At 47.7% G+C, this 13,352-nt stretch overlaps 1 protein-coding gene across 2 annotated transcripts; it reads left to right on the top strand.

Moving 5' to 3' along the window:
• The first annotated feature begins 4,407 nt into the window (after positions 1–4,407).
• Positions 4,408–12,025, top strand: LOC148120458 (serine protease inhibitor A3N-like). Of its 2 annotated transcripts, XM_087911549.1 has the most exons (6): positions 4,408–4,567; positions 6,443–7,096; positions 9,615–9,888; positions 10,812–10,962; positions 11,114–11,327; positions 11,772–12,025. In XM_087911549.1, the coding sequence occupies exons 2-5, from the start codon at positions 6,460–6,462 to the stop codon at positions 11,312–11,314; spliced, it is 1,263 nt and encodes a 420-aa protein (XP_087767675.1). In that variant the 5' UTR covers positions 4,408–4,567; positions 6,443–6,459; the 3' UTR covers positions 11,315–11,327; positions 11,772–12,025. The 2 variants fall into 2 exon arrangements, with proteins under 2 accessions (XP_087767675.1, XP_087767674.1); XM_087911548.1 differs by having other exon boundaries at positions 11,114–12,025.
• The last annotated feature ends 1,327 nt before the right edge of the window (positions 12,026–13,352 follow it).

Below are 13,352 nucleotides of genomic sequence, written 5' to 3'. Positions count from 1 at the left end.
AGGAGAGCAGATGGCTCAGCTCAAGGATTAACTGGTTTCGTGCCTACATAGAGGACGAGAGGAGGCCAAGGTGCATTAACATTCATGTTAATTATAATTCTCCTTCCTGCAACTAGTCACTTGGCCATACCCGATATTTATAGCTACCTTCCTCTATTCATGCTGGATTTCCTTAGCAGGTCTCTCTCTCTCTCTCTCTCTCTCTCTCTCTCTCTCTCTCTCTCTCTCTCTCTTTTGTTTTGGACGAGTGACCCATAGCTTCATTCTTGAAGAGTCTGTGCCCTTCTTTGGTCATCCTGCCTGGATTAGGCCATTGTAGTTTTCCATAGACAGGAAAAGGACAAGGTTGTATCGAGAGATGCCTGAAGGATCTCTTGCATACCAGGCATAAACTTTCTTATCTCCATTGTGGACAGCAATGCAACTTTCCCTTGGTAATCTGGAACAATCACCCCTCCTAACACTGTTAGTTCATTCATTGCCTGTTTGTTTTAGGGGCATCAGAAGGCCTTTGTGGCCAGGCAGAAATCTGAGCTTCTAGTTAAGTGGAATGTTCTTTGTATCTCCTGGCAGGAGCTATCCCTCCTCTTGAACCATAACTTCTAGGCCAGCAGAACTTAAGGTCAAAGAAACAGAAAGCAAAAATTTTCCTAAGGGGTCACTGTGAATTGTTGATAGGAACTATTCTAATTTTTAACACCCCAATTCTGGGACCCGTGTGTCCTGGATTTTGGAGAAACTCTGCAATGTATTGGATGCTGATTCAAAGCATGAACCCCTTCTGAAGAACCCTAGACCAGCGCACCAGGCTGCTGCCACCTGATTGGCACTGTAACTGTGTCTCCAAAAGGTCATTCTGTAGTTCTATCAGGTCTTCTGCTTCAGGATGGTAGGTAACATGGAAATGCCAGTGAATTCCATGACTATGTGTCCATTGATGTACTTTGATGACTGTGAATGAGTTCCTTAATCAGAAGCTATACTGTGTGGAATATGATGCTGGTGGATAAGGCATTCAGTAAATGCACAGATGATGGTTCTGGCAGAAGCATTACATGCCGAAAGGCAAATGCATAATCAGAATAAGTATCCACTCCTGTAAGAGCAAAGCATTGTCTTTTCTATGGAAGAAGTTGTCCAATGCAATCAGCCTGTCTCCAGATTGCTGACTTTTCACACTGGGGAACGGTGTCAGGTCTGCTGCTCAGTGTTGGTCTCTGCTGCTGGCAGATCTGGCACTCAGCAGTAGAGGTAGGCAGATCGGCCTTGTTGAGTCCATGGATAACCCCATCTATGCCACCACGTTGACTTTGTTGGTGGATCCACCAGCAGTGGCAGGGCTGACTGGAGAAAGAGGTCATCTGTCGACAGAACAGATCATCCTATCTACTTGATTAGTGAACTCAGCTGAAGTCAGCTTCTGATGAGTGTTTGCATGGGACATAAGGATATTCACATACTTCACCCCTTTGGATCCCTTTGGAGAGATCTAGCCACATATTTTCTTCCCCAAATGTCTTTCTCACCAATTTTCCAATCATGCCTTTGGAAGACCCAGATCATCCAGCCACTCTGTAGGCAATAGCCCATGAATCAGTGAACAATCTCACGTCGGAGGTGATGAGGGAAGAGAGGGTGAGGTAGAACAGGGCTAAAAAAAATGGGCAATTGAGAGGATGCTGGTGGTAAGGGTGGAGTGACATGTGTCTAGGGTTAGGTTGAGTAAATGTCCATGGAGGGACCACATACTCTATGCCAACGTTGAAAGGAGAGGGAGCCAAAAGTTCAAAGTTCTGATGAGTCGTGGGAGGAGGCTTGGCCTCTGCCAGGAGAATCTGGTGAGTATGGCAAAGAGCACAGAGGGAAGGAAAAGAATTGAGGCTAAAGAAAGCCTGAACACATGGGATTTCAGACAACTTACCTGTGCATTGGCAGATTATATAGAGATCAGTGAGAATCTGGTGATAAAATAAGTCATTTATTGACCATTGAGAATGACTGTCAAGTTTATATTCCACCCAGAGCATATTACAGTAGAAAAAAAATAAGGTGGTGGGGCTTAGTGAGATCTCTGAGTATGACATGGAAAGAGGCTTAAGGATAAGAGCAAGCAGATTTGGAGAGTTCAGTTGGGAATGGAAGAAGCCCATGGTTGTGCCAGTGAGAGAGACAGAGCGAGCAGATTGAAAGACAACCTTGAACAGGCAGCAGTGGAGAACTCCAGAGTGAGGAAGGAGTGGGAGAGACTTAGAGAAGAGCGTGGAAGTATTCCAGCAGGAGGATCCCAATAGCACAGGGAGGGCTGCAGGCAGTGATAGAGGGACAGAGGCTCTATCTGAGGGTGTCCACAAAGAGACAGAGACTCCGCAGAAAGATGATCTGAATCACAGAGGACAGGCATCCCTCTCCAGAGGATGGGTTGCTTAGGAGTGCACAGGGGAGCTGCCTGATGAACAGAGGGATTTTTGATCAACAGGGTCCAGGAGCAGAAAAATAGGGAGGGATATCAGACTGCAGTGATGTAATCAGAGAGACACACACAGAGGAGGCAGCTCCAAAATGACACTTCAACAAGGCATGGTGGACAGAAGGTGGGCACAGGTGAGATTGTGGATGTAATGTTAGGGATTCTATTGCTGTGGTGAAACATCAGGACCAGTGATAAAGTTGGGGAGAAAAGGGTTCCTTTGGCATCCTGTGCCACAGCAATGCCCATCATTGAGAGAAGTCAGGACAGGAACTCGAAGAGTTAACAGCCCTGAAGACTGAACAGATGTAGAGGTCATGGATGGTGCTGTTCACTGGCTTGTCCACATGACTCGCTCAGCCTGCTCACTTATAGAACCCAGAACAACCAGGCCAGGGGTGGCACCAGCGACAATGGGCTGGGGACTCCCACATCAATCACTATTTAAGTAAATGCTCTACTGCTGGAACTACTGTCCTCAACTCTTAGGGATATTTTCTCAGTTGAGATTCCCTCCTCTAAGAAGACGATAGTTTGTGTCAAGTTGTCATAAATTTAGACAACACAGTAGGGGAGAGAAATAGCTGGAGAGGCAGAGTCTAAAATTTGGAGAAGAATAAGGTAGGGAGTGAAGAGCCAGCAGAAGCAAGTGATCCACACCCAGGAAGATTAGAAACAAGAACCTACTTCAATTAGGGTGGAAGGATTCCTTTCAAAGGTGCCTAATGTTTTCTCCCCGGTTTCAGCAACAGATGGAAGCCAGGAAGAAGTAAAATCCTCAAACTAGACAACTCTGTGGATAGAAAGAAAGATTTATTGGGAATCATACTGTCAAGTCTTTCACTTTCTCAGGGGACAGAGAAAAGGAGCAAAATGTTAAAAAGGAAAGCAGATGTTAAAGTACAGCAGGGACGGTATCTCTGAGAGATTCACCCCGACTCTATTAAAGGGAAACTAGTTGCTCTTGCTGAGGTAGCAGATGGTTGTGTAAAGGTTAGGGTGGCTCCTGGGAACAGAAAAGCACCATGGGTGATTTGCTTTTCTGGCACAGAGATCTGCCTCTGTTTATCCAGGCCAAATACTTATTAGTACCAGCACCTTCATTTGGGGGACTTCATCTTTGGCCAAAATTCCTGCCTGCTGAGTCTCTGTCCACACTGTTGACACATAACACACACTTGTCATCACCAAGAGACTAAGAAATACTTTATGCTGAATGTGAATGATCTGAGAGCAAAGATTTAGGTTACCCAAATTCCATGGTCTAGTGTGGAAGCAGATTCGTGAAATAGTTATAGCAAAAATGCTAAAAGAGAGTCACAAGTCAAAGCAAGTTTAAGATGCAGGGGTGGGAACCTCAGAGAGGCAGCTGCATCAAGATGAAGAGCTTCTCTGCGGGCTGAACGCTATCTGCTGGCATTCTTAGTGTTTGTAAGATGTCTGTAAGTTAATAGAGTCTATTGTCATGGGCTTTAGTAGAGGGAGCAAACATGGCTGTTCCAGAGAGGCAGCACTTAGCCCTGAGAAGGTAATTAGCCTTTGGTTCTGCTATGTTCCCATCCCTCTCCAGTACAGAAATTCAGATCAGCCAGCCTGGCTCTGCAGACACAGAATCCTTTCAGGGGTTCCCCTTCACAGCCAGACAAAGCAGCTTCTCTTCAGAGGTCTGATGCCAAAGAGGGCAGAGTGAATCTCTATTGAGAACATTCCCATTGCTGCCAGACAGGATGGTTACACAGATGCAGACTGGATTTGTCTTTTTGCCTCTGACTGCTCCCCAGCTGCACACTGATCTTTGAAGCCTTGCAGAAAAAGAAGCTGCGACCTTGAAATCCAGCTGCAGCTGCCTTATTGATTGGAGCACAGTGACAGGTGTTTCTGCTAGCTAGAGACTCTAAATTTATGTTAATAGAATCATCCTGCCTGCCAACTTCCGGTCTGATCACAGAGCACACCTTGTATGTGCCAGCATTTCCTAAGAGGTGGGAGGTGCCCTGGTGGGGATAAATAGACCTGAGTGTGCATGGGAGAACAGCACCCCAGGAGGGAAGCGACCCCAAACTCTGGACTCTGCTGTCACAGACACTGGCAGCTCTGCAGGTAATGCCCATGATTCCTTCTCTCTGGGGACAGTGGAAGGAGCTTTTCCAGGACTGCGGTACTGGCAGTGACCTGGGGTCTTGTTTGGAGTGGGGGGGGGGTGAGGAGTTTTCCTGGGGCACTGGGTTGGAGTCAGGGGACATTTCTGGGTGCATATAAATCTTCTTATGGGTCTAAGTCTTCCTGTCTATGTAAGATGTGGGTGCCATGGGCTCTGGTTCTGGAGATTGAATGGAGCCTGCTCCTTCCCACCCTCTACAAGGAGGAAGTGTTGAGACCTTGACTAGCCTGGGTGCTGCTGTATCTACAGGAAGACAGGATTGATGCAGAGTCCCCCTGGGGGCAGTGGCAGCCCTACAATGCTTGTAACTGACAAGGAATGCCTTGGTATCAGGAACCCCTATTCCCCAGCAGAACTGATGGCTAATAAGAAGGGCTCTACCCATTCATAGCCAGGAAAAGAAGACAACAGCTTAACCACATAGCCAAGTCACCTGCACAAACAGAATAGCCAGTTTTCCGTGGAAATAATTTTGAGGTAAAATGCATTTGAATGCATCATTCTGACAGGAATCACAGGGTAGAGACAGCTGAAGACCCTGCACCCTCTGCAGTCATGTGACAGCCCGGGGGACCTGTGGCTCAGCTCCAACACCTCCCTCCCCTGCTGCCTCCATTCTCTTCTTAGGTTCTTCTAGTCTTCTCTCCCCTCCACCTTCCCCTTGGCTCCCTCATCTGACCCATCTCTCCTGCACCTCGTCTCCTGCCCCCTCTTCACTCCACTTTCTCACTCCTACTTCATTTCCCCATCTTGTCTTCTCTCCTCGCTGTCCGTCTTCGGCATCATCCCTTTCCTCTCGTGTCTCTAGTTCTCTTCTGAACTCACCTATAAGGGGACAATGTTTACCATGATCACAAGCTTTCAAATTTGGTCTTTTAGGATGCATGCCGATAATACTCCACGGGTGTGTGGAGGAGCTGGCCCTCTGACCATTCCCCCAAATGCTACCAGTTACCTTAATAAGCCTGACTCTTTCACTAATAATGTGTCTTGGGCCACTCGCCAGGCTGCCCAGAGATGTCCACCCATTTGCTTGATAACACATAGTCATCCCAACAGTCGAAATGAAATATGGTTTAGGAGTCCGACAGTGGGAAGCCATTCCTTTTCTTGTTCTTGGAAGCCTTCTAAGCTGAGACACAAACCATCATGTGACATCCTGTCAGGGCATAAAGAACAAAATCCTATTGGCCCTTCTAATGCCCATTTTCAAATGAGCCATTACTCTGGTATTGCATTGTCTGTCTACAGGGTTTCTACTCATTTAGCCCACCCATGCCCATAAATGTGAACCAGATACAACCCAAGGTGGTGAGATGTCATAGACATGTAATCTGGAAGATGGTTGGAGTGGCCCATTTACTACTGATCTAATTCAAGGATCCCTCACTGGGTCCTGACTCAATGTTGATGTTTCCAAGTAGGACATAATTGCAAATTAAGAGTATTTCATGTTTCTAATGAGTCCTGATGCCAAGGAAGAAAAAGAAAAAAGAAAGTAAGATTACACAAGGCTTTTGCTCATCCCCAGGTTCTTCTTTTCCTTCCTTTGTAACTCTGGAATGTCCCTTTGTCTCTGTGGATCCTGACACTCTATTAGGAAATAGACTACTACAGCATTACTTTATCCAGTGATAACAGAGTGCATGGTACCTGGTGCTGCCATTTGAGAGGCCAGAGCATCTCCTATGGATGGCCCCAAAGACAGAAAGGGGAAGCAGAGCAGGGACATAATGCAGGCCAGGCATGAGGATTAGGAGATGATCAGGACACTACCTGGCCCTCCCAGACTCAAAAAATCTTTTTTTTTTCAGCCAGGAGAACAGAGACGATGGCCATCCTTGTAGCTCTTGTACTTTTGGTTGCTGGGTTCTGCCCTGCTGTTCTCTGCCAACCAGATGGCACATTGAAAAGTAACACTGAACTTCAAGAAGACCAAAACAACGTGAGTAAAGTGGACAGTCTAACACTGGCCTCCATCAACACTGACTTTGCCTTCAGCCTCTACAAGGAGCTGGCTTCGGAGAATCCAGATAAAAACATTGTCTTCTCCCCACTCAGCATCTCAGCTGCCTTGGCTGTCCTGTCCCTGGGAGCAAGCAACAATACCCAGCAAGAGATTCTAGAAGGTCTCAAGTTCAATCTCACAGAGACCCCTGAGGCAGACATTCACCGAGGCTTTGGGCACCTCCTCCACATGCTCAGCCAGCCAAATGACCAGGTGCAGATCAATATAGGAAGCACCATGTTTGTTGAAAAGCGCCTGCAGATCCTGGCAGAGTTCAAGGAGAAGGCAAGGGCACTCTACCAGACCGAGGCCTCAAGTGTCGACTTCCAGAAGCCTCATGAAGTCAAAAACCTCATCAATGAGTATGTGAGGAAACAGACCCAGGGGAAGATCAAGGACCTGATCTCAGGCCTGGATAAGAATGCGTTAATGGTGCTGGTGAATTACATCTACTTTAAAGGTGAGGATGGGCCCTGTTTTATGGGGGTTGGAGAAGGCGTTAGCTGTGCACCTTGTGTTCATACACTGAGCACTGGAAAGGAAAGGCTCATGGCCTTGGAGACAGGGGTGCCTAACTTCTGATTACTAACAGGCCTTACTTCTCCTTTGGCATATTTTGGCTTAGATGTGATTCCTGACTCATACTCCACATATGAGGCCTCAGTCTAAGAGAGATGAATTTGACTTTGACTTACACTTACTGACTATCTGAATATATAGACCACGTGTCCCGTCCTATCTGACTGTGCAGACGTCAGGGCTTCTCTCTGTAGAGAAAATATCTCGGTCAGTGTTCTATTGCTGTGAAGAGACACCATGACCACGGCGACTCTTATAAAGGAAAACATTTAATCGGGTGGTGGGCTCACTTACAGGTCAGAGGTTCAGTCCATTATCACCATGATGAGGCATGTCAGTGTGCAGACAGACATGGTGCTAGAGTGGTTTCTGAGAGGCCCTGATCTTGTAAGCAACAGGAAGTGGTCGGAGACACTGCGTGGTATCTAGAGCATTTATGAGACCTCAGAGACTCCCTCCTCAGTGACATGCTTCCTCCAACAAGATCAAACTTACTCTAACAAAGCCAAAGGTCCTAATAATTCCACTCCCTGTGTGCATATGGGGGCCAATTGCATTCAATCTCCACAGAAGGAGTCCCTCACTCAGCCCACTCTGTCATGTCTAATACTCTCCTACACAGTCATCTGCTAGTGAACCTCATCCCGAGGAGGATCCAGGTTTTCCTGACCTAAGGAGACTGGCTACACCAATCTTAACAGGAAAGTAGTACTGTTGACAATTATCTAATTGCCCCGCGAGGAGTGTCTCTGCTGGGCCTCTCCTCTGAACCTCTTCTGTAAGGTTGGACCTGGACACGGAAAAACAAGGACTGAGGAGAAGTGATTAGTGAGCGGGAGGTGTCAGCCAGGCAGTGGTTTGTGTTTAGTGTCTAGATGCTTGTGAAATTTTAGTCTGTAAAATAAGGATCCCAAGCAGCCTGTGAGGTCACAGTGCTGAAGATACACTCCTGCGGCAGGGGGACAAGAAAGTTGGGAGACTAGGCTGGAATTGCTGCGGGTAAGGGTTGGTAGGGATACATCCAGGGGCAACACCTGCAAAACTCTGCCAGACAGACCAAGGAGTGGGGCAAAGGCCCACACAATGATGCCTGATAAAAAGTTCCATGAGACCAGAGCTGGGGTGGATTTGGGACTCTGAACTTTAGATAGTCCAGGGCAGGTGGAGTGCAGCCTCTGGCACTATAGACAGAAAACCTATTGGCCACAGACAGAGGAGGACAGGGGGACAGAGGACAAAGTCCAGGATGGCTCCAGAGCAGCTGTGTTCTGAAAAGAGGGGAAGCAGAGGGATGGCCTGAAGGATGGGAACACAGGTTGTGTCTCCCTCTGCTGGACACTGGACCCAAGCTCCAAGGCTGCTTGGTTGTGAGGTGAGGGTGTATGTTTATGTGCTGGATCCTGATCCCAAGTGACTGCCAAAGTACCAAGGCCCCCTCTCCACCCAGGGTGTGTTGCAGATAGTCACATGCACTTGGGATGTAGTGGAAGTCTGAGTAGGATATTTTTTATTCATGAAGATGAACACAGTGCACGTGGGAGAAGAGGACCCACTACCCATGTCTTAGTCAACCAATTATGGGATCCTGGTGATCCAACTCTGGGAAATTACAAATCGCACGACCTTCAGTCTAAATGCACTCTTTGCTCTGGGCATTGACTTTTATTAAAGTGGACCAATAATCTTAAAAAACCAGCAACAGATTTTGGGGTTCAAGCTGAAGATCAGAAATGCAGAGCAACCAATTGCTTCACAGTTCTTTCCTCTATGACATTTTCAGACTCAAATAGAGCTAGTTCCTATCTCATTCCACTTTATATTCCTTTCTAATGCTGTTGTTAAAGGCGTGCACCACCACCACCCAGCCTCTATTGCTAACTAGTGTGGCTGCTGGGATTAAAGGTGTGCACCACCACTGCCTGACCTGTATAGCTAGCTTTGTACTTTGATCTTCAGGTAAGCTTTATTTACTAAAACACAAATATTGACAGATCACGGTGTGAGAGAATAGGGTCTATCTTCTCCTGTTCCCCCTAAACCTGTCCCACCAGGGACTGCCTGAAGAAGAAGGGGTCCCCACCTCTCCCCTGGCCCCAGCCTCAGCACTTTCACTCTGTCTTTGGTACACACCCCAGCCTCAGATCCCCGGCTGTTTCTCAGCTACCTCAAGTAGGGAAGCTTTGGTTTGAGTTCCCATTCCAAGCCTGCGGATCAGTTCTCATTCACGGTTCTGCATCTGCTGATGATTTTTCTAACCTAGATTATGTAACCAGTAAGGGAGACTCTTTTGTTGAAGATAAATTGTGAAAGATGGTCAAGACTGAGGAACGGGGCAGAAATAGGGTGGAGGTGGGGGTCTCACTGCTGGTTTACAAGCTGATGACCTGCTCCATATTTAGGGAAATGGAGGACGCCCTTTTACCCTCACCGAACACGTGAGTCTAACTTCTATTTGGACAACAAGAAGACAGTGAAGGTACCCATGATGCACCATGAGTTTCTAACAACACCCTACTTCCGGGATGAGGAGCTGGCCTGCACTGTGGTGGAACTGAAGTACACAGGCCATGCCAGCGCCCTGTTCATCCTCCCTGACCAGGGCAGAATGCGGCAGGTGGAAGCCAGCCTGCAGCCAGAGACCCTGAGGAAGTGGAGGGACTCTCTGAGGCCCAGGTGCGTGTCCTCTGGAACCAGAGCTGTCCTGGGTCTCTATCCTACTGTCAGCCTGAGGCCAGTGTCCCTGTACCTCAGAACCTCACTAGCACCCAGTGTAATGGGTGGAGATTCAGCAGGGACAGGCAGAATGGGGGTGGATTTACCTCTGCTGATTCTGTAGTGTGGGGACTGTGTTTTCAGACAATTTGTTTTTCACAAGATGGCATCAGCTAGAGCAGGAGCTGAGGATTCCTGTGTCTCCCAGGCTGTAATGATACGGAATCCTGCATGGGTGTTGGAAGGCAGAGAGACTGAGAGTGGGAGGAGATCAGCTCTGAGAATCAACTCTGCCCTGTGCAGCCATCTCATCCCCTCATCACTCATTCATTCACCAGTGTGTGCAATGATGACTTGAAGACCAACTATGTGCCATGTTATGGTTAAATCCAGAGAGTATTTCAGAGACAAAAGCACAAAATTTCTTACCCTTGTGGGCTCATCATGCAACTGAGGAGGAAAGATTAGGAAGACAGAATTGCAACCAATCATTATTTGACTTGTTAAAAGGAGTGAGATTGAGAATAGGAAGGTCTAAGGCTTAAAAAAAGCTGAATTCAGGTGGGGTGTGCAATTTTAAATAGGTGAATCATTAGAAAGGGTCTGAGTCCACACAACAAGGGAAGGACTGCATTTGTGAATCTGAGAGCAAAGCATTTCTGGAAAGGAACAGCTGGTACCCAGCCTTGTTGCCTCTCCAGCACTGATGGATAATTAATGTCACAGGAAAAGCAAATGATGTGGTGGAGGCACTAATGGAAAGAGAACTTCTCCCCAGTGAGAGGGCGGTGTGCAGACCTGCCCAGCTACAGTGTGCTTTGAAAGGTTTTGAAAGTTTGAAACATATAGTTCCATGGCTCTTACATTTCTCTTTCCGTTCTCAGAAAAATCGACGAGCTCTCCCTGCCCAAGTTCTCCATCTCCACTGCCTACAGCCTGGAGAGAATCCTTCCACAGCTGGGCATCAGGGAACTCTTCTCCACACAGGTTGACCTGTCTGGGATCACAGGAGCCAAGGACCTGAGCGTCTCTCAGGTAAGCCAAGACACTCTGGGTTGTTTTCATTGGTGAATGTGGATGGTGAAGGCAGGTGTGTGGGAGATGGCAAATGTGTGAGAATGTGTGAGAAAGGAGTCACCTCTGCTGCCCTCCCTGGTCTCCAGTGAGTGATGTCTTTCTCCTACAGGTGGTCCACAAGGCTGTGCTGGACGTGGCTGAGACAGGCACAGAAGCAGCGGCTGCCACAGGAATGATGATGTTGGGATCGGCTCTAATAAGGAATCCTTTGAACGTGAATTTCAACAGGCCATTCCTGATGATTATCTCTGACACAAATACTCACTCTTCACTCTTTATGGCCAAAGTCACAAATCCCAAGGGAAACTAGAACTTCCCAAGTGGTGAGGCTTCCTCCTGGGAGCTAGGGATTAAGTCTGTATGTGGGTCTCTATGTGCATTTTGGCCTCCACATTCTGACTGACTGAGCCATGCCTGGAATGGACAGTGACAGTGACTAACTGTATGACTCACACATGCACAGTATAAGGTTCCAGTCCTCTTAGCAGCACTGGCTTATGTTCCTGAGCTTGAACTCTGACTCTGTGACCCTCCCTGCTGCCTCTCCTGTATGCACCTCTGCCCAAAGCCTGGGCCCAGGCATAGAGGCTCAGCCCTTATCTGTGCTAAGGTTATATCTGCTTTCAGCTTCCACAGCCTTCATGGGATTATTCAAGATTTAGGCCCATTTTGTGAACTTCAGGCCCAGGACTTAGACGAGAACCTGTGTTTCTAGCTTCTGAGACCAGTATGTGCACAGTTCCTGCCTCAAACTTTTCCTCACCCAGGTTCTGCCACCCAGTCTTCCTTCAGCGGCTCCTGGGCCTGCCCACATCTGGCGCTGTTGTGGAGAACCTATTCCTGCTTCTGCATGGAGTCGATTGGTCAGCTCAGCTCCTTTCCCCTACTCTACCTACTTGGGGCAGAGGAGCCTTTTCCTAGGTTCCCCACTGGCTAACATCACACACTAGATGGACACCACCCTTCCTTACCCCAAATACAGGGCTTTCACAAATTCAATAAACGTATAAGTGCACAGAAAGTGGCCAGGTTGTGTTCACTCAGCTCTGACTGGCAGAGGTGTGGCTCTAGTGACAGCAGAGTACTAGAAATTGTCACTTACAGTCTCTGACTTCTGTGATGGACCACTAACCTACATGTCACTAGCTTCTTTATGGATGAGGAAACTGAGAAATAGAGAAGCTTAGGTTTTTTTCCCATGATGTCACAGTTAGACATAATGACTGGTGGGATGTTATTCCAAGTCTCCTCATGCCTGAGGAACAGTCTTCCCCAAACCAGGGTTCTGTGCCCGAGGCATCACCATGGTGGTGGGCAGGTGGAGCATAAAACAAGCTCTGGATGCTTCACAGAGAGCACCCAAATGAGTCTAATGATCAGGTGACCTCTGCTGAGATGATAGGAGGACAAGATGGTGGTCAGATGACCAAAAAAAAAAAAAGTGCTTTTGGCAGGGCACACTGCCATGCAGGCATTTCTTTCTTTTTTCTTTTTTTTCAAAGTTTATTAAATTATAAAAGTTTCCATTTCTGCCCCTCCTCCCAACACCCTCCCACTCCCCTCACTCCCTCTCCTCCTCCCTCTCCATCCCTAAGAGCAGTCAGGGTTTCCTGCCCTGTGGGAAGTTCAAGTTCCTCCCCCCTCCCTCCAGGTCCAGGAAGGTGAGTATCCAAACAGACTGGATCCCCAAAATCCAGTATATGCAGAGGAAACAAGTCCCAGTGTCATTGTCAAGGGCTTTTCAGAAAGACTCCGGGCCAGCCACATTCAGAGAATCCGGCCACATTCAGAGAATCTGGTTGGATCACATGCTAAGAATCCTGGGTGTTTAGCAAAAGAAGAAACAGTCAACAGATGGCAAAGAGCCTGGTCCTGTGAGGGTCCTCAGATGACTCAGAACTACAGGGAGCTGTGGAGCGGTGAATCACTGTTCCTGTTTTGGGACCCTCATAACTCCTTCTGGCTATAAGATAGCAAGCTGTTCTGGGAAGATGTAGGGTTGTCACGGAGGACAGTTACAGGAACACCTTGAGAGGAGAGTGGGTGATTCAGCTCAGTGATGAGTTGGTTTTGTACATAGACAGAGGATAAGAGGAGACCAAGGTGCATTTGGGTGGGGAGCATGGTGTCCCTGGAGACTATGTGATCCCTGAAACACTGCTGGAGGCCTGCACAGGGAGGGAAAGGTGTACATTCGATTTGAGACATTCTTGACTCTCAAAGCTCCTAAGAACACACATTGAGCAGGTGGACATGGGGTTTCAGAGGATTACAGTCTTGGTGGATCACATACAGAATTTCTTTTCCAAGTGAGCACTGAGGTACCAACCCAGGGGGAGCATGGAGTG

The sequence above is a fragment of the Myodes glareolus genome, chromosome 11, assembly GCF_982192425.1.
Source record: "Myodes glareolus chromosome 11, mMyoGla1.1, whole genome shotgun sequence".
NCBI lineage: Eukaryota > Metazoa > Chordata > Mammalia > Rodentia > Cricetidae > Myodes > Myodes glareolus.
The sequence above is the reverse complement of the archived record's forward strand: the minus strand, read 5'-3'. Positions and strand labels throughout refer to the sequence as shown.